The following is a 19,222-nucleotide window of genomic DNA, read 5'->3' on the forward strand; positions in this document are numbered from 1 at the left end:
GAGGAAGAATGGTTGCACGTTGCACCATGGAGGTACCCAATGACTGCTGAGAGGGGCGCAGTTAACTATAGGCCCAATGATGTCAAAACCATGACAATGCCCAAAGCGAAACCATAGACTAAGGATGTCCTAACTTTATGGCGAAACTGAGGGCATAGCCATGGTTTTCCATCAATAATGTCTTTTTAAGCAGTCAAATTATCTATGTGTGGCGTCAATGCAGGGGTGGGGTTATACCATTATTTTATCACTGTGTTTTTAAGTTGTGATTTTTTCATTTCACAGCCGTTTTGTTGGAAGCTGTGTACCTCAGCGTGGATCCTTATATGAGGTAATTAATCAACAAATTAGTTTTCCTGCTGTGTTAGTTCAACGTAACATGCTATAATAACTTACGAGAAAATAATATAATTAGCTGTTGCAAACAACTTACCAACCAAATGGACCGAAATGAACCCTCTAGCCCTCGAGAAAGACTCTGCTAGGGTCGAAACGTCAGACCGTTAACTATTTTTTGCGATAAGCTATAGTAGCTCAGTAACCCAGTTACCCCAGGAACATTAGTAACAACTAAGTTAGTAATAACTCAGTAGCTCTGGGCCCAATTTCATAGAGCTGCTAAGCACACAAATTTGCTTAGCATGAAATTTTGGGGTTCATAAAAACAGGATTTCTAACAAAATTTCCACGTGATTTTCAGGATAAGCAAACAACTGCTGAATATCAGTACAGACAATACTTTTTTACGCATCAAATGGAAATTTTGTTGGGTATTTTGCTAAGCAAATTTTTGTGCTAAGCAGCTCTCGGAAATTGGGCCCTGGTAACTCTGTAAATTAACCTTGTGTAATCAGTAATTCAGTACCTCAGTAACTTGGTATTCAGCGTACTTCGGAGACTCAGAACTCAGTTACTCATAGCAATTCGGTAACTTAGTAACTCTTCCTCGGTAAACTTAATTACTCAGTACTTCAGTATACCTTAACAACATGTTATTATTCTGCAACTATTATGTAACTCGGTAACTCAGTAACCTTATTTACTCAGTAGCTCATTTACTCAGTAACTCAATAACTAAAGTATCTTAGTAACTTAGTATTTACTTAACAACTCAGTAACTCAGAATTTCAGCCACTCAGTAGAAGAGTTACTCAGTATTAGTCAGTGGCCTAAAGTAACACTGTAACACTGCAGTAACATAGTAACTCAGGAACATTGTAACACAGTAAAAGAACAGTTACTCATCAGCAATCCAATAACTGTTTCCCCAACTATTTTTCTCAGACCGTACACCGCAAGATTCCCAGTTGGAATTACCATGATCGGAGAGCAGATTGCAAGGTAACAAAATAAAACCCATATTGTTTAGGTGTTGTTTTGTTTAAAACCAGAATAAGAAGCCAGACGGAGAAGGGGGGGGGGGGGGGGCGAGGTAACAGTTGACTTTATACCAATCGTCACACGAAGGGAGAGAAAACAAACTGTCTTACTTACGTTTGACAAAAAACATGTATTTTATTCCCCGAACAAAGACAAAACAGTTACATCGCGTATGTATTATGAGCTTTCAATTTTTGTTTAAAATTAAATACGTAGTCAATACAAAATATTGTTAACCTGATTTGCCGCAGATCATTGTGATAACTTCCCCCTAGTTTATTGTTGCCCTTAATACTATTTTGTAAAGATTAGGCTAATAAGACTTTCTACTTGATAATTGTGTGTTCTGCTTCGTCTATTCAGGGTTATTGAAAGCAAGAATGACAAGTTCCCCGTTGGGACCAATGTTTGCACACGTGCTGGCTGGGTGACACACTCCGTCTCAGACGGGGAGGGGCTGATAAAGATCCCGCCTTATCCAGCAGGTGTTCCGCTCTCTCTCGCATTGGGTACCATCGGAATGCCTGGGTAAGTACTCAGCACCCCACACACCCCATCCCGATCCACCACACCACACCCCACAACCCACGTTTCTAAATGGCAGATATAGACTGGTTGCACTGGTCTTTACATGACCAATGATTTCATTGGATAATCGTGTGGTGACGTAGGCCTAAGCTTTGAGTATCTGCGTTATGATTGGTCCGATGTGATGTAGTTTGTCAGCTTGCAGTTTTATTTACTATGTAATTTAATATGTGTACATTTACGCGTGAATTGACTGCGAATATCCGTGTGAAATGTATACTAAGGTCAAATGTACATCTGGCAGAATCCGGCCATGTGCTAAAGGCGTTATTCAAGAGCCTCGAAGTGTGACGTCAGATGACCACCAGGCAAAGTCAGATCTTAACGTTAATATGATTTTCAACCAATATTGTATACGCGTAAGTTTTTAAGGAAAAGAAATCGTCTACAAGTTAAAACCAATATACGTTCTTTATCCCCAATTAACAAGTAATGAATAATATTAACAGCGTTATAAATTTTGTTGTTGCTTTTTCTTCAGGTTTACAGCTAACTACGGCCTTGTGGATATTTGCAATCCCAAAGCGGGCGAGGTTGTTGTAGTCAGCGGTGCGGCCGGCGCAGTCGGTTCCGTAGTCGGACAAATCGCTAAAATACTGGTAAGATTTGTTGTCTTCTTCAATGGGTTAAACTTAGAGGCGCTGTACGCTATTGTTTAATTGCCAAAGACCAGTATTCTCACTTGATGTATCCCAACATAAATAACAAATCTGTGGGTATCTGGGCTCAATTGGTCAATGATGTTGACAAAAAAACGAAAGAAAAAATACCCTTCGTTGCCAAACTAATTCATGCCTGATGAAGTCTTTCTTGGATTAAAATATTTTGAGTGAGAAATTACCCTTTTTTTTTTTTTAACTGCGTTACTTCAGAGGGAGATGTTTCTCACAATTTTTAAGCTATCAACAGATGGCAATATTTTGAGTAATTATACCAAACGTGTCCAGTGCCCTTAAAAAAAAATTCAAACCACATAAATTTAGTTGGTTTATTTATGAACAATTCTCTCCGAATAGGGCTGCAAAGTGATTGGTTATGCCGGTTCTGACGCGAAGGTAGCTTGGCTGAAGGAACTTGGTTTCGATGAAGCATTTAACTACAAGACGGTGGACCTTGACGCAACATTAAAGTCGGCTGCACCAAATGGTGTGGACTGCTACTTCGATAACGTGAGTTTTAAATGCTTTAAAATCCTTTTCAAATCTGTTTAGAGATTAGTACAATTTTAATGCTGACGATGACTAGAGCAAGCTTCAGTTTTTCCTCAACGCGTTTCTTGTGACAAGGAACAGCACGACAACAATAAGCGTTATAGTCATGGTCTTGATTATGCAGCCGTTCATCTTGGTACGTGCTTCACATAACATGACCTCTATCTGGCTACACCAAAAGGCATACCCGAGCTTTAATTTGAGAGTCTTGAGGACAAGGCTATCTAACTCATTTTCGTTTATATTTAATTGAGACAGGTCGGTGGGCAGTTTGCGACCACCGTTCTGAACAACATGGCTCGTTTTGGACGCATCGCATGCTGTGGCGCTATTTCCACCTACAACGATACAGTTCCTGCGAAATGTACGTACAGGTATATTAATAGATCATGTATATTAATAGACCATGGCACTGCAGCCGATTTCACGGAACGCTATAAATATAGGATGAATCCTATCTCGAGTTAAATACCTCTTTCTCAAAACTACGTTATTTCAGAGGTAGCCATTTCTCATAATGTTTATAATATCAACAGCTCTCCAATGCTCTTAACAACTAAGTTTTTATACTACATACAAGTTATGTTGAGTATGAATTACCAATTAAGTTCCAGTTTGTGATAATTTGACTATTTTTTTCTTTCCAAAGTTCCGGCCGTCCATGGCACTATTATATCCAAGGAACTGAAGATGCAAGGCTTCAGCATGTCAACGCACGCAAACCGCTGGCCGGAATGGATGAAGCAACATATCGGATGGGTTAAAGAGGTGAACGACTGATGCAACTCTAGTCTTCTCATACCATTATTATACTTTAAACATTAATTACACTACTTTAATAAGGGTCATATTGTTACTCAAATGTGGTATGTCCTCTTTGGTAGCTGGAGTTGACATGGTCGGTTGTATCGAAAACACAGCGAACGATGGTGGAGAGAACAACATTTTAACGTGTAATGAAAGCATAGCAAGCGTGAAGTGTCTGGGTACCGCACCGCCGAACCATTGAACCGTGTAACTCTTTACATAACAAGTACAAAGCAGATTTATTCTAATTCGCTTCAGGACTCAACCGAATAATTCAATATTTATTGTAGTATAAAAAGTGCCATTCTCAAAACATTTCCTGATTTTTTAAAAGATTCCATCGATTTAGAAGGTGAACAAATCCCCATTGAAAAACACTATACGACAGTGACAAAATAATTGATCTAGGGCTACATGACGTAGAGCTACCACAACTGCTTCCGATCCAGTGCACAATGATAATATAGACTGGGCCCAATTTCATAGAGCTGCTTAAGCACAAAATTTTGCTTAAGCAAAATAATCCTTGCTTAGTAAAATCAGATTACCGGCCAAGACTCTATTGTTATGCTAAGTAAACAACAGCTAAATACTAGTCATAAGCAATGTATATGGCATGAAATTTTTGCCAGTAACATGTGTAAAAACAGCGAGCTATTTTCGTGCTTAAGCAATTTTTTGCTTAAGAAGCTCTATGAAATTGGCCCCAGGTCCCTTGACCATCCGTTATAATAAAAACAGTGCAGAAAATATTGCTTAAACATTTCTGCTGAGCAGAAATGAGCAGGATAGCAATCACATGGTAGGCCTACATGGAGACTGCATGGTAGTTTGGCTGGTAACCTTATTCCGGTAAACATAACATTGTATTGTGATTAGCATCTGGGCCCAATTTCATAGAGCTGCTAAGCACAACAATTTGCTTAGCATGAAACCTCTTCCTTGATAACAACAGGATTACCAACCAAATTTCCGATTTTTGCATATTGCTTGGTACTGGTATTCAGCTGTCGTTTGATTATCTTGAAAATCACGTTGAAATTTGGTTGGTAATCCTGTTTTTATCAAGGAAGAAATTTCATGCCAAGCAAATTTTTGTGCTTAGCAGCTCTATGAAATTTGGCCCAGTTCATTACAAATCTTGCTTGAGAAGTTTTTTGGTGTTCTATGAAATAAAATTTGTATCTTCTTATTTTATTTTGTTATTTTAGGGGAAGCTGAAGTACAGTGAGCACGTGACTGATGGATTTGAGAACATGTTTGATGCTTTTATGGGTCTTTTTACTGGAGCAAACACCGGAAAAGCCGTCGTTAAAGTTTAATCTATTCTCGTGTGTTACTTTGAGAGTCCGTTGTGGTGCAAAAACACCGCCATGTTTGTGTTTGTAGCGCCCTCTGCTGGTGAAAGGTGTCAAGAATCATGCTTGTAGGTTTGACTATTGTCATTCAGATAAAATAAGTTATCTCATTTTTCGAAGAAAAAAAAATGTGCACTTTATCGATCAACTTGGAACTTGGGTTTTCATTAACACGTAAAGAGACGAAAGAATCTGGACGCTAGGTGACAACAGATTACTGTGCGCTATCAACAGACAAATCAGTTATAATCACAGAGACATACTGTGGTTATAATTATACCTTTTAGAAACTACCCATTGCGCAAGCGTTAACTGTTTTTGAGAAAGAGGTAACATCTCACTCAATTATTAAAAGGCTATAGTCTTCTCACTTAGTGGATCTCAACATATGCATAAAATAACAAACCGGTAAAAAGTTGTGAGATACCAATGAAAGAAAAAGCACCCTTGTCACACGAAGTTGTGTGCATTTAGAGGGTTGATTTCGAGACCTCAAATTCTAAAATTGAGCTCTCGAAATCAAATTCGTGGAAAATAACTTCTTTTTCGAAAACAAAGTTGGAAGGTTCTAAAGTTTTTTGAATTAGTAATTGCCAAAATTTTGAGCAGACTAGGATGTCCACGCGACGCAGGAAGAATTACAATCTGTTAATGGACACTCCCTAAAAGCATTACCGCAGTTACGCTTCTCATATCCAAATATTTGGGGGAAAGTGACAACATTTTCCATCACCGCTATACTTCAAAATTAAAATGTTCTCAGATGTGTTATACTTTCCAAAGCTGCTATATATACTTCTACTACGCAAGTTATCGACTCTGGAAGGACACGCGCAAACATACAGAACTTTTTACTAAACAAAACCAAAAACAGATTTGAAAAGCACATCTGTTTTGGGTTTATCTTACATCTTAATTATACCAAAACTTATCAAAGTTGGCCTGCAAGAGTCGTAAGCCAATACATTGGTGGTTTTTTTAATGTTTTTTTTTTATAGATTATTACCAACTTGAATAAAACTGCGGAAAATTCACGCGTCAAGAGAAAAGTCGAGAGAATCAAGCTCATACCAAAATCTTCTTTTTAAAAGTTGGTTCAAAGTTTGGGGATTCGCAAACCCACGTCCGTCATAACTTTATTGTGGTGTGTGTAATAGAAATTAAAACACGCCAAAAGCATGCAACGCAGACAGTTCCATTACTGTGTCAAGTTTCAGACTTAACATCATTAGCCGAGAAAATTAAACTCACATCAAACAAAATTACAAGAATTTGTCCATAAGAATTATGGTGGTTTGCACTAACACCATGTGTGTGTCTGCAGTTAGTGTAGATTCATAAAAATAATCTACACTTTCAACAATGGAGTGACGTCACAAAAATAGTTTAATGCCTGGTATTATTATTTGGTTCTTTAGCGAACTGTCTTCCTGTGTATTCTACTTAGGAGTAGATTTGGGGAGACTTCTCGGAAAGTAGAAAATCAAATGGGACCACTACTTTCGCTTATAGGGGATATATTTAATGACGATTATTTATCTTTAATGACCATTATTTATCTTTATAAGCTTTGCTCGCTAGCGCCATGATCTAGATGGAATGGCGCTATATAAATCCCGCTATTATTATTATTATTATTATATTATAATATTAACTTTACCCACGGTGTGAGTTGTTATTATTAGTCCCAACGTATGGACTAGCTTGCTCTAGTCATCATCAGAGACTAAAGTGTTAAGAGAGAAGTGGGCTTATTTATAGGGGTTCGGAGGCTTCAGTGAACGTTCTGATTAGTTCTCCTGAAAAAAGACAGACTGTGGTTGGTTGTCGGTTTTTTTGGCTCAGGGCTATTGTTTGGGTTGCCCATTGTGTGAGAAAGCCCTGATGTCCGGGATCGGGGAGGTAGTTGTAGAGCACTTTGTTCACATTCAAAGAACTAAACACAGTGGGGCGATCGTGCCTTTTCTATCGACGCACCAAGGATGTGGAATCCTCTCCCTCAGAACATCAGGCAATCTTCTTCATTAGCAAATTTCAAAGCTTTGCTTTAATCTCATCTTTTTGGCTCTGTTTGTCATCGAAGTTGTAAGAGAACAATGAAAGAAAAATCACCCTTTAAAAGAAACAACAAGTAGGCTCTTGAATCCAAATTCGTTTTTCTGGGTCATTATCAAAGTATGACCCTACTTTTAATCTCAATTGTAAATAAGAAAAACATTAGCGACAGCGAAGTATATTTTTTTCAAAATAAAAAAATAATACACAATTAATTATTTACATACATTAGCATGTCATTAAAATTAAATTAACCTTGTTCAGCAGCAGAACTTTGAAAAAAATTTCCCTGGAACCGAACAAATAATCATAAAGCATTACTTTAGTGAAATTAAATAATGACCGCCATAAAGTTGTACATAGAGTGTAACCAAATCTTAAGTGTGGCATGAGCCCTTCTTTATTTGAGAGTCTGTTTGTCTAAAAGAAAACATCCCTTATTTTATTCTAAAAGCTTGACTAGTTAAATATTGACTATACAATTTGTGTAGTTATATTTTCTGTGAAATATTTCCCTCTGAAATAAAGTTCTATTTTCTGAGAAAGCTATATGTGACCCACTTTGTGAAAATGAGTCACATGTTGCCCAATGCAATACTAAGTTATGTGGAAAATGTATAAAAAAATAATAAAAATCCTTTTTTTCTTTTTAAGATCTTTAGTTGCATGGTTAACCTTTAGAAAACTTGTTCTAGGCAATAAAGCAATGAATAAAACAATTTTGTGATCATAATTATGTCTAATTTGTATCCTTTTGCACACAATGGTAGTTTAAAATATCATTTTACTTGTAATTCGTTTTTCACCAAAAATGGTGTAGGGGCAACTTTCGAACGGGAGTAACTCAGCAACGCGATACACCCCAAAGCTTAGACACATAACAAATTACTGTTGCTGATGTGTTCTTTCCAGCCATGCTTATAACTCAATTCCTGAAATTGCCTACATCTGACTCATTTTCACAGAGCGGGTCACATGATTTAGAGTGTGGGATTTTTAATAGCGCCACGCTTTGGTGAATCATGTCCAACTTTGACAACAATTTTTGTCAACTCCCATTATTAAAAAAAAAATTAAATCAGCCTCATTATCAAATCGCCGAGGAAAATTCTTTCTCGTGATTATTTTAAAGTTTTTGTTTTACAAAATCACCGCCAAAAGTACATCGCTCCGAAGTTTGATAAGATATAAAACTTAACATGGCTAGAAAAAAGAAGAATGAGTTTGCAAAATTTGTGAATAACATTATTGTTTGTTGAGCACTGATAAGCGAGTCTAATGTTATCATTTTAAGGTCAAAGTTTGAGAGCTGTGCGTGTTTAAAGAGGGTGCGGGGCACCCTTAAAATAATGTTGGTTCTCAATTTTGTTTTCCTCTCGTCACGCGTCACCAACGGAAAATGAGTGAGGCATATAATTGTTATTATGGGTGGAGGAAAGGGGGGGAGGGGGTCAGCTTTCAAGACAACAATATTTTCAGATCAAGTTCTAGTGTTTTTTGCAGGACATATAAATAGACCTTATGCATTGACGTCATCCAGCCGCCATCTTTGAGGTCAAACGGTGACGAAACAATCGAAATGCACATATATTGGCCAATGAACAACCTCCTTTTGACCTCAAGGCGAGGGTGCCGTACTGAAATGACGTCATGTGCATAAGGTCTATTGTAAAGTTTTGGTTGGACTATACATGTATATATTATTCTGGAAGTTGGACAACTTTTCACAGACAGACTGGAAGAGGAGAGGAGTGCCCCTTTTAAAACCAATCAACGCATTGTTATATCATGGAGGTTAAAGGGGACAAATATGGAGGGGGTGCCCCTTTAAAACCACAGTCCACTTTGTTAAGGGGAGACCGGCGAATCTGTTATATAAGAGGATCTCACTGAAATTGACAATTCATTCTTGATAAAGTTGAGCCACCTGCCACATGCGTATTCGTTCAGTTCTCTGCTGTGCCGTAAATTCATTCCTCAAAATGCCGACCACGAAAGGAAAGAAATGGGTGCTGAAGCAACACTTCCAGGGCATGCCTAAGCGAAGCGACATGGACCTGGTGGAGTTCGATCTTCCAGCAGTCACAGACGGGAGTAAGTGCATGCTTCTCGCTGTGTGATTTTGGCATAGAGCAATGGTTTTGATAACGCGTGTGTGTGGTGGCCATTAGCAAACGAGTACAAATTTTGTACTCGTTTGCTATTTTTTTCCTCCGTGGTTTTCTTCCATGGTTTTATAAAGTGTATGCCCTACTGTCATGGTTGGGTGGGTGTGGACCATGGATGGGTGACAATGGGTGTTGTATCGTGTAGACCATGGAGGTAGAAATAGACCTCCATGGGTAGACCTCCGTTCGTAATTTTAGCAGGCTAAGAACCATGGCTAGTGGGCCTAGTCGATTCGATCGGCTGCACCCCTTCGTGGCGCAATTATTGCACAAAGGGTGCACCACCATTACATGGGGAGGAAGAATGGTTGCACGTTGCACCATGGAAGTACCCAATGACTGCTGAGAGGGGTGCAGTTAAAACTATAGGCCCAATGATGTCAAAACCATGACAATGCCCAAAGCGAAACCATAGACTAAGGATGTCCTAACTTTATGGCGAAACTGAGGGCATAGCCATGGTTTTCCATCAATATGTCTTTTTAAGCAGTCAATTATTTCTGTTATTTTTTATACCGAATACAGATTTTTCTAATCAACAACACTACGGTGACAGGTCGTCTGCGAAAAAAAGGTCGCGCCGGGACACCCAGTCAATGATCATTCGATTCGATCGACCTATTTGCGACAGTTGTTTCAAGAGCGGGCATGGTCGATTGACTTTTGGGTTTAGCCCGGGGCACAGACAATTCAATGATTCCATTTTTTTAACCAATCAGATTAGAGGATTCTATTTTGAGATATAAATAGCTCTTTAAAACGAGACTGTATTGCCTAGACCATGTGAAATTTGTTTGCAATAAGTTTAGTGTGACCTTGTACATTCTTTGAGTATTCTGGCAGGCAAGATACTGTACAGGTCCTAATGGAAAAGTTTACATTTTGTGTCTTAATTTCTACATAAATCCAAGTTATGAAAGTAAAAGCTGGACAAGTTTTGAGATGTGCCCCTTTCATCATATCGAAATTGGGAATAGGAATAAGACAGTGCAATCTCCATAAAATATAGATTTTATGTTTTCTTCCATTGATTTCCATTGATTTGTGTACAAATCGTGCCTGCAGGAAGTCCAGGCTCTGTTGCACTTTTGTAAACATTTGATGTCACAGGTCACATCGTCTATTGGCCTGATTCATGAATAATGAAATATTATGCTAGTTCATGAGAATATGCCGCCAATTCATGGCTTATGATTATATTTATTATAGAAAGTTTGCGGCAACGTAATGATCATCTCTATGTGTTGGGGGTAGTTCTGAAAAGAGCCGTTGTTTTTAGTTACTTTATTTTATTATGATAGACATTCCATCATTACCTTTTCAACCGAGGGGGGAACCACCAGCCAGACTGATCTTAGACCTTGGACCTAAGGCACGCTAGCTCGGCTGTACGTGGTCTCGTGTCAAGGCTTTGTGGACAGCTTCGTAGAGCCGCTATCCTAAGCGACTAAACCTAATCTGTATTTATTTATTCAACCCAAACAATAGGCCCACACTCCTATAGTAACCGCATAGGTCATAGCCTTTTATTCTAAAGCAAACACAACGTAAAGTTAGTTGACTGCTCATGACGTTTCTATACCCGGTCCAAGCAAAAATTTTCTCTGAGGCTTTGAAAAGGCAAGGGTACATGAACACTCCATGGCATGACTGACTTGCGCCTTGTCGAGAGGCTATGGGCTCAGGTCATCGTTAAGCAGCTTAACTTTTAAAGTATTTTTATCAATATTATTTGTGTTAATCTTGTGTAGCTGGGATCACGCCCCCCAAAATAACTTGTCATCGATATTAATAAGGTGTAGCTTTTGTCCCGCAGTCCATACCCATTAGTTTAAAGACAATGGGGGTGGGACACTATTGGTAATTGTAAAAAAACAGTCTTCTCACTTTGTGTATCTAAACACATGCACGAACTAATAAACCTGTGATTATTTGAGCTCGATTGGTCGTCGGAGTTGTGAGATAACTATTAAATAAAAAACACCCTTAACACACTAAGTTATGTCCTTTTAAGATGCTTGATATCAAAGTCTAATTCTTGACCTCAAAGTCTAATTCTGAAGTCTCGAAATCAAATTCGTGGAAAATTACCTCTTTCTCGAAAACTACGTTACTTCAGAGGGAGCAGTTTCTCACAATGTGTTATAATTACTATCAGCAGCTCACCATTGCGTGTTACCAACTTAGTAAGTTTGTTTGCTAACAATTATTTTGGGTAACTACCAATAGTGTTCAGTGCATGTTTCTGCAGTATTTTTTATTTGGTTCGTCATGCCATTTTCTGTGGTATTTAAAATTATAAAAATATTGTGTTTTGAATAAAAAAAACTTACAAATGATTCGACTCACAACCCGGTGGATCGAAAATTTTGTAGAAATTATCTATCTGTGGCGTCAATGCAGGGGTGGGGTTATTTTATCACTGTGGTGTTTTTAAGTTGTGATTTTTTTTATTTCACAGCCGTTTTGTTGGAAGCTGTGTACCTCAGCGTGGATCCTTATATGAGGTAATTAATCAACAAATTGTTTTTCTGCTGTGTTAGTTCAACGTAACATGCTATAATAACTTACGAGAAAATATAATTAGCTGTTGCAAACAACTTACCAAGCAAATGGACCAAAATTACCCCTCTATAGCCCTCGAGAAAGACTCTGCTAGGGTCGAAACGTCAGACCGTTAACTAGTTTTTGCGATAAGCTATAGTAGCTCAGTAACCCAGTTACTCAGGAACATTAGTAACAACTAAGTTAGTAATAACTCAGTAGCTCTGGGCCCAATTTCATAGAGCTGCTAAGCACAAAAATATGCTTAGCATGAAATTTTGGGCTTCATAAAAACAGGATTTCTAACAAAATTTCCACGTGATTTTCAGGATAAGCAAACAACTGCTGAATATCAGTACAGACAATACTTTTTTACGCACCAAATGGAAATTTTGTTGGGTATTTTGCTGAGCAAATTTTTGTGCTAAGCAGCTCTAGGAAATTGGGCCCTGGTAACTCTGTAAATTAACATTGTATAATCAGTAATTCAGTACCTCAGTAACTTGGTATTCAGCGTACTTCGGAGACTCAGAACTCAGTTACTCTGAGCAATTCGGTAACTTAGTAACTCTTCCTCGGTAAACTTAATTACTCAGTACTTCAGTATACCTTAACAACATGTTATTATTCTGCAACTATTATGTAACTCGGTAACTCAGTAACTTTATTTACTCAGTAACTCATTTACTCAGTAACTCAATAACTAAAGTATCTTAGTAACTTAGTATTTACTTAACAACTCAGTAGCATTTCAGCCACTCAGTAGAAGAGTTACTCAGTATTAGTCAGTGGCCTAAAGTAACACAGTAACACTGCAGTAACATAGTAACTCAGGAACATTGTAACACAGTAAAAGAACAGTTACTCATCAGTAATCCAATAACTGTTTCCCCAACTATTTTTCTCAGACCGTACACCGCAAGATTCCCAGTTGGAATTACCATGATCGGAGAGCAGATTGCAAGGTAACAAAATAAAACCCATTATTGTTTAGGTGTTGTTTTGTTTAAAACCAGAGTAAGAAGCCAGACGGAGATGGGGGGGGGGGGGGCGAGGTAACAGTTGACTTTATACCAATCGTCACACGAAGGGAGAGAAAACAAACCGTCTTAGTTACGTTTGACAAAAAATATGTATTTTATTCCCCGAACAAAGACAAAACAGTGACATCGCCAACATATGGCTATAGATAGCTCAGTTGGTAGAGCGCCGGCACGTATGTATTATGAGCTTTCAATTTTTGTTTAAAATAATACGTAGTCAATACAAAATATTGTTAACCTGATTTGCCGCAGATCATTGTGATAACTTCCCCCTAGTTTATTGTTGCCCTTAATACTATTTTGTAAAGATAAGGCTAAAAAGACTTTCTACTTGATAATTGTGTGTTCTGCTTCGTCTATTCAGGGTTATTGAAAGCAAGAATGACAAGTTCCCCGTTGGGACCAATGTTTGCACCCGTGCTGGCTGGGTGACACACTCCGTCTCAGACGGGGAGGGGCTGATAAAGATCCCGCCTTATCCAGCAGGTGTTCCGCTCTCTCTCGCATTGGGTACCATCGGAATGCCTGGGTAAGTACTCAGCACCCCACACACCCCATCCTGATCCACCACACTCAACCCCACCCCATCCCCCTTTGGGGACAATGTTTGCACCCGTACTGGCTGGGTAACACACTCCGAATCGGACGGGGAGGGGCTGATAAAGATCCCGCCTTATCCAGCAGGTGTTCCGCTCTCTCTCGCATTGGGTACCATCGGAATGCCTGGGTAAGTACTCAGCACCCCACACACCCCATCCTGATCCACCACACCCAACCCCACCCCATCCCCCGTTGGGGACAATGTTTGCACCCGTACTGGCTGGGTAACACACTCCGAATCGGACGGGGAGGGGCTGATAAAGATCCCGCCTTATCCAGCAGGTGTTCCGCTCTCTCTCTCGCATTGGGTACCATCGGAATGCATGGGTAAGTACTCATCCACCACACCACACCCCATCCCGATCCACCACACCACACCCCACAACCCACGTTTCTGAATGGCAGATATAGACTGGTTGCACTGGTCTTTACATGCCCAGTGATTTCATTGGATAATCGTGTGGTGACGTAGGCCTAAGCTTTGAGTATCTGCGTTATGATTGGTCCGATGTGATGTAGTTTGTCAGCTTGCAGTTTTATTTACTATGTAATTTAATATGTGTACATTTACGCGTGAATTGACTGCAAATATCCGTGTGAAATGTTTACTTAGGTCAAATGTACATCTGGCAGAATCCGGCCATGTGCTCAAGGCGTTATTCAAGAGCCTCGAAGTGTGACGTCAGATGACCACCAGGCAACATCAGATCTTAACGTTAATATGATTTTCAACCGATATTGTATACGCGTAAGTTTTGAAGGAAAAGAAATCGTCTACAAGTTAAAACCAATATACGTTCTTTATCCCCAATTAACAAGTGATGAATAATATTAACAGCATTATAAATGTTGTTGTTGCTTTTTCTTCAGGTTTACAGCTAACTACGGCCTTGTGGATATTTGCAATCCCAAAGCGGGCGAGGTTGTTGTAGTCAGCGGTGCGGCCGGCGCAGTCGGTTCCGTAGTCGGACAAATCGCTAAAATACTGGTAAGATTTGTTGTCTTCTTCAATGGGTTAAACTTAGAGGCGCTGTACGCTATTGTTTAATTGCCAAAGACCAGTATTCTCACTTGATGTATTCCTACATAAATAACAAATCTGTGAGTATCTGGGCTCAATTGGTCAATGATGTTGACAAAAAAACGAAAGAAAAAATACCCTTCGTTGCCAAAATAATTCATGCCTGATGAAGTCTTTCTTGGATTAAAATATTTTGAGTGAGAAATTACCCTTTTTTTTTTTTTTAACTGCGTTACTTCAGAGGGAGATGTTTCTCACAATTTTTAAGCTATCAACAGATGGCAATATTTTGAGTAATTATACCAAACGTGTCCAGTGCCCTTAAAACAAAATTCAAACCACATAAATTTAGTTGGTTTATTTATGAACAATTCTCTCCGAATAGGGCTGCAAAGTGATTGGTTATGCCGGTTCTGACGCGAAGGTAGCTTGGCTGAAGGAACTTGGTTTCGATGAAGCATTTAACTACAAGACGGTGGATCTTGACGCAACATTAAAGTCGGCTGCACCAAACGGTGTGGACTGCTACTTCGATAACGTGAGTTTTAAATGCTTTAAAATCCTTTTCAAATTTGTTTATAGAATAGTACAATTTGAATGCTGACGATGACTAGAGCAACAGTTTTTCCTCAACGCGTTTCTTGTGAAAAGGAACAGCACAACATGAGGACAACAATATCGTTAGTCATGGTCTTGGTTACAGCCGTTCATCTTGTTCTGTGCTTCACATAACATGATCCACGTCTGGCTAATATAAAAGGCAAACCCGAGCTTTAATTTGAGAGTCTTGAGGACAAGGCTATCTAACTCATTTTCGTTTACATTTAATTGAGACAGGTCGGTGGGCAGTTTGCGACCACCGTTCTGAACAACATGGCTCGTTTTGGACGCATCGCATGTTGTGGCGCTATTTCCAGCTACAACGATACAGCTCCTGTGAAATGTACGTACATGTATATTAATAGATCATGTATATTAATAGACCATGGCACTGCAGCCGATTTCACGGAACGCTATAAATATAGGAGTAATCCTATCTCGAGTTAAATACCTCTTTCTCAAAACTACGTTATTTCAGAGGTAGCCATTTCTCTTAATGTTTATAATATTAACAGCTCTCCAATGCTCTTAACAACTAAGTTTTTATACTACATAAAAGTTATGTTGAGTATGAATTACCAATTAAGTTCCAGGTTGTGATAATTTGACTATTTTGTTCTGTCCAAAGTTCCGGCTGTCCATGGCACAATTGTATTCAAGGAACTGAAGATGCAAGGATTCATCATATCTACGTACGCAAACCGCTGGCCGGAATGGATGAAGCAACATATTGGATGGGTTAAAGAGGTGAAAGACTGATGCAACACTAGTCTTCTCATACCATTATTTTTTGTAGTATAGAAATGCCATTCTCAAAAAAATTCCTGATTTGTTTTAATTTTAAGGATTGATTTAGAAGGGGAACAAAACCCCATTGAAAAACACTATACGACAGTGGCAAAATTGGCCTATATGTAGAGGAACCAAAATTGCTTCCAGTGCACAATGATATTAATATAGACTGGTCCCTTGCCATCCGTTATGATAAAAACAGTGCAGAAAATATTGCTTAAACATTTCTGCTGAGCAGAAATGAGCAGGATAGCATGGTAGTTTGGCTGGTAACCTTATTCCGGTAAACATAACATTGTATTGTGATTAGCATCTGGGCCCAATTTCATAGAGCTGCTAAGCACAAAAATTGGCTAAGAATGAAATTTCTTCCTTGATAAAAACAGGATTACCAACCAAATTTCCGATTTTTGCATATTGCTTGGTACTGGTATTCAGCTGTCGTTTGATTATCCTGAAAATCACGTTGATATTTGTTTGGTAATCCTGTTTTTATCAAGGAAGAAATTTCACAATAAGCAAATTTTTGTGCTTATAGCAGCTCTATGAAATTTGGCCCAGTTCATTACAAATCTTGCTTGAGAAGTTCTTTGCCTTTTTGGTGTTCTATGAAATAAAATTTGTATCTTCTTCTTTTAATTTTTGTTATTTTAGGGGAAGCTGAAGTACAGTGAGCACGTGACTGATGGATTTGAGAACATGTTTGATGCTTTTATGGGTCTTTTTACTGGAGCAAACACCGGAAAAGCCGTCGTTAAAGTTTAATCTATTCTCGTGTGTTACTTTGAGAGTCCGTTGTGGTGCAAAAACACCGCCATGTTTGTGTTTGTAGCGCCCTCTGCTGGTGAAAGGTGTCAAGAATCATGCTTGTCGTTTTGACTATTGTCATTCAGATAATTAAGTAATCTCATTTTTCGATAAAAACAAAGTGTATTTTATCGATCAACTTTCATTAAAAACAACTTACAAATGCTGCACTCTTTGGAACTTGGGTATTCATTAACACTAAATTTAAATCCGATATAACGGCTCGTAAAGAGACGAAAGAATCTGCACGCTTGGTGACAACAGATTGCTGGGCGCTATCAACCGGATAAATCGGTTATAATTTTATAAAAAAACTGTGCATTTCGGCTTTCTCATTGCAGTGTTTTAATAAATAAACCATGAATAATAATAATCACAGACATACTGCATGTGGTTTTAATTATACCTTTTAGAAAATACCCATTGCGCATGCGCAAGCGTTTACTGTTTTTGAGAAAGAGGTAACATCTCACTCAATTATTCAGGCCTGAATTCTTTTAAAGATAGTGAACACTATTGGTAATTGTCAAAGACTAGTCTTCTCACTTAGTGGATCTCAACATAATATGCATAAAATAACAAACCGGTGAAAATTTGAGCTGAATTGGTCGTCGAAGTTGTGAGATAACAATGAAAGAAAAAGCACCCTTGTCACACGAAGTTGTGTGCATTTAGAGGGTTGATTTCGAGACCTCAAATTCTAAACTTGAGGTCTCGAAATCAAATTCGTGGAAAATAACTTCTTTCTCGAAAACTACGCCACTTCAGAAGGAGCCGTTTCTCACAATGTTTTATACCATCAACCTCTCCCCATAACTCGTCACCAAGAAAGGTTTTATGCTAATAATTGTTTTGAGTAATTACCAATAGTGTCCACTGCCTTTAAATATTTTCTTTAGAACAAAGACCGAAGTCTCTGTTCAGGTAACCATTATGTATAGTAACTCAAACTTCATCTATAGGTGTTTATCGTTGTGTGTTATATTGTGAAAGTATATCGGATGAATAAAATGAAAACCAAAAATTATGTAAACCGCAATTTGTTAATAACACAAATGAAATTATTTTATACCACTTAAACAGAAAGGGTGGAGCTAACAAAATAGTCGCATACATCGTGGTGTGTCATCACCATACTTGATTGACAAAATTTTGTATAAAGATTTAGGATTAATCCGTTGTGTGACTAGACTCGGGAGAAAATAGTGGAAACCAGTCACAATTTATAGCAAGTAAATGATAATAGGCATGTTAAGCCCTCGATTTCGTTTGACTCCAGCCAAACACTGTGACTTCAATCCTCTTTTTTATATACCGAAATTGCTCGGCACCGTTACTATAACCTATGTGTACATGCAAACCGCCCTCTGTTGAAAAAACACTATACGTCATGTTTCGCCGGGCAAAAAGACACGTTGTCATGGTAAGATTATACACTTTCTAGCTGGCTGCCAAAACACAAAGGTTTTGCCCGGCGGTATGCGCGCGAATCTTTCGTGTGACGTCAGAGGTCACATCGTCTATAGTAGATAGCCCTTAACTTGTGGATGGACAAGTCGTTAAATCGGTCCCACGCGGTGAGGATCGGGGAGCCAGCAGTTCGCGCGAGAGCAGTGATCTCGCGAGAGCACCGCCACAACTCGAGTATCTCACCGCGTGTGATCGATTTAACGACTTGTCCACAAGTCTAAGATAGCCCCAGCGTAAACACTATGCTTCTTCATGAAAGATAGTAGGTGTAGTTGTGCGAAAAAACAATTGCACACTATGGAGACAAAACATTTAAAGAGCGACTCGAAACAAGCCTTACGGGTGTCTTCAATATAGTGCACAGTCTGATGAGAAGAACGTACTGATACGTTAAAACTAGACTTCATGACAAGTCGCTAGGCGCTGCCTATTTGTCTGCCGTTCATGCAACAGTCACAGTGCGATTATACACATGCAACTCACACACCCATACTGAGATCGAAGGGTGAGTGTACCGTCCCCGTAGCTGCACCGCGTTTAACAACTACCGTCTTGACTTCAAGACTAGTTTAAAAACACGTGTACCGCACTAACACATCGTTTAAAAGGCTGGACATTAATTTTTTAATTACTCAACATAATATTGTTAGCATAGAAACTTTTCTTGGTAACGAGCAATATTGTGAGAAACGGCTCCCATCTGAAGTAGGTTTTGAGAAGACTTTATGAAGCCTATTCATCTGGAAGTGCACACTAACTTGTGCAACAAGGGTGTTCT

General features: G+C 38.8%; 2 protein-coding genes across 2 annotated transcripts in view; both read left to right on the forward strand.

Annotated features, from left to right (window-relative positions):
- Positions 1-5,710, forward strand: part of LOC117305021 (prostaglandin reductase 1-like) — a 15,682-nt gene extending 9,972 nt beyond the window's left edge. Inside the window, exons 2-9 of the mRNA XM_033789711.1 lie at positions 286-331; positions 1,285-1,341; positions 1,744-1,908; positions 2,450-2,567; positions 2,985-3,137; positions 3,438-3,543; positions 3,829-3,947; positions 5,198-5,710. Of these exons, the coding sequence (XP_033645602.1) occupies positions 286-331; positions 1,285-1,341; positions 1,744-1,908; positions 2,450-2,567; positions 2,985-3,137; positions 3,438-3,543; positions 3,829-3,947; positions 5,198-5,308 (875 nt within the window). The 3' untranslated portion in view covers positions 5,309-5,710. The remainder of the gene's footprint in view (positions 1-285; positions 332-1,284; positions 1,342-1,743; positions 1,909-2,449; positions 2,568-2,984; positions 3,138-3,437; positions 3,544-3,828; positions 3,948-5,197) is intronic.
- Positions 5,711-9,231: 3,521 nt separating this feature from the next.
- Positions 9,232-17,064, forward strand: LOC117305022 (prostaglandin reductase 1-like). Its single transcript, XM_033789712.1, has 9 exons — positions 9,232-9,493; positions 12,029-12,074; positions 13,020-13,076; positions 13,519-13,683; positions 14,625-14,742; positions 15,161-15,313; positions 15,613-15,718; positions 16,004-16,122; positions 16,822-17,064. The coding sequence occupies exons 1-9, from the start codon at positions 9,334-9,336 to the stop codon at positions 16,930-16,932; spliced, it is 1,035 nt and encodes a 344-aa protein (XP_033645603.1). The 5' UTR covers positions 9,232-9,333; the 3' UTR covers positions 16,933-17,064.
- Positions 17,065-19,222: the final 2,158 nt, after the last annotated feature.

This window comes from Asterias rubens, chromosome 22, assembly GCF_902459465.1.
Source record: "Asterias rubens chromosome 22, eAstRub1.3, whole genome shotgun sequence".
Taxonomy (NCBI): domain Eukaryota; kingdom Metazoa; phylum Echinodermata; class Asteroidea; order Forcipulatida; family Asteriidae; genus Asterias; species Asterias rubens.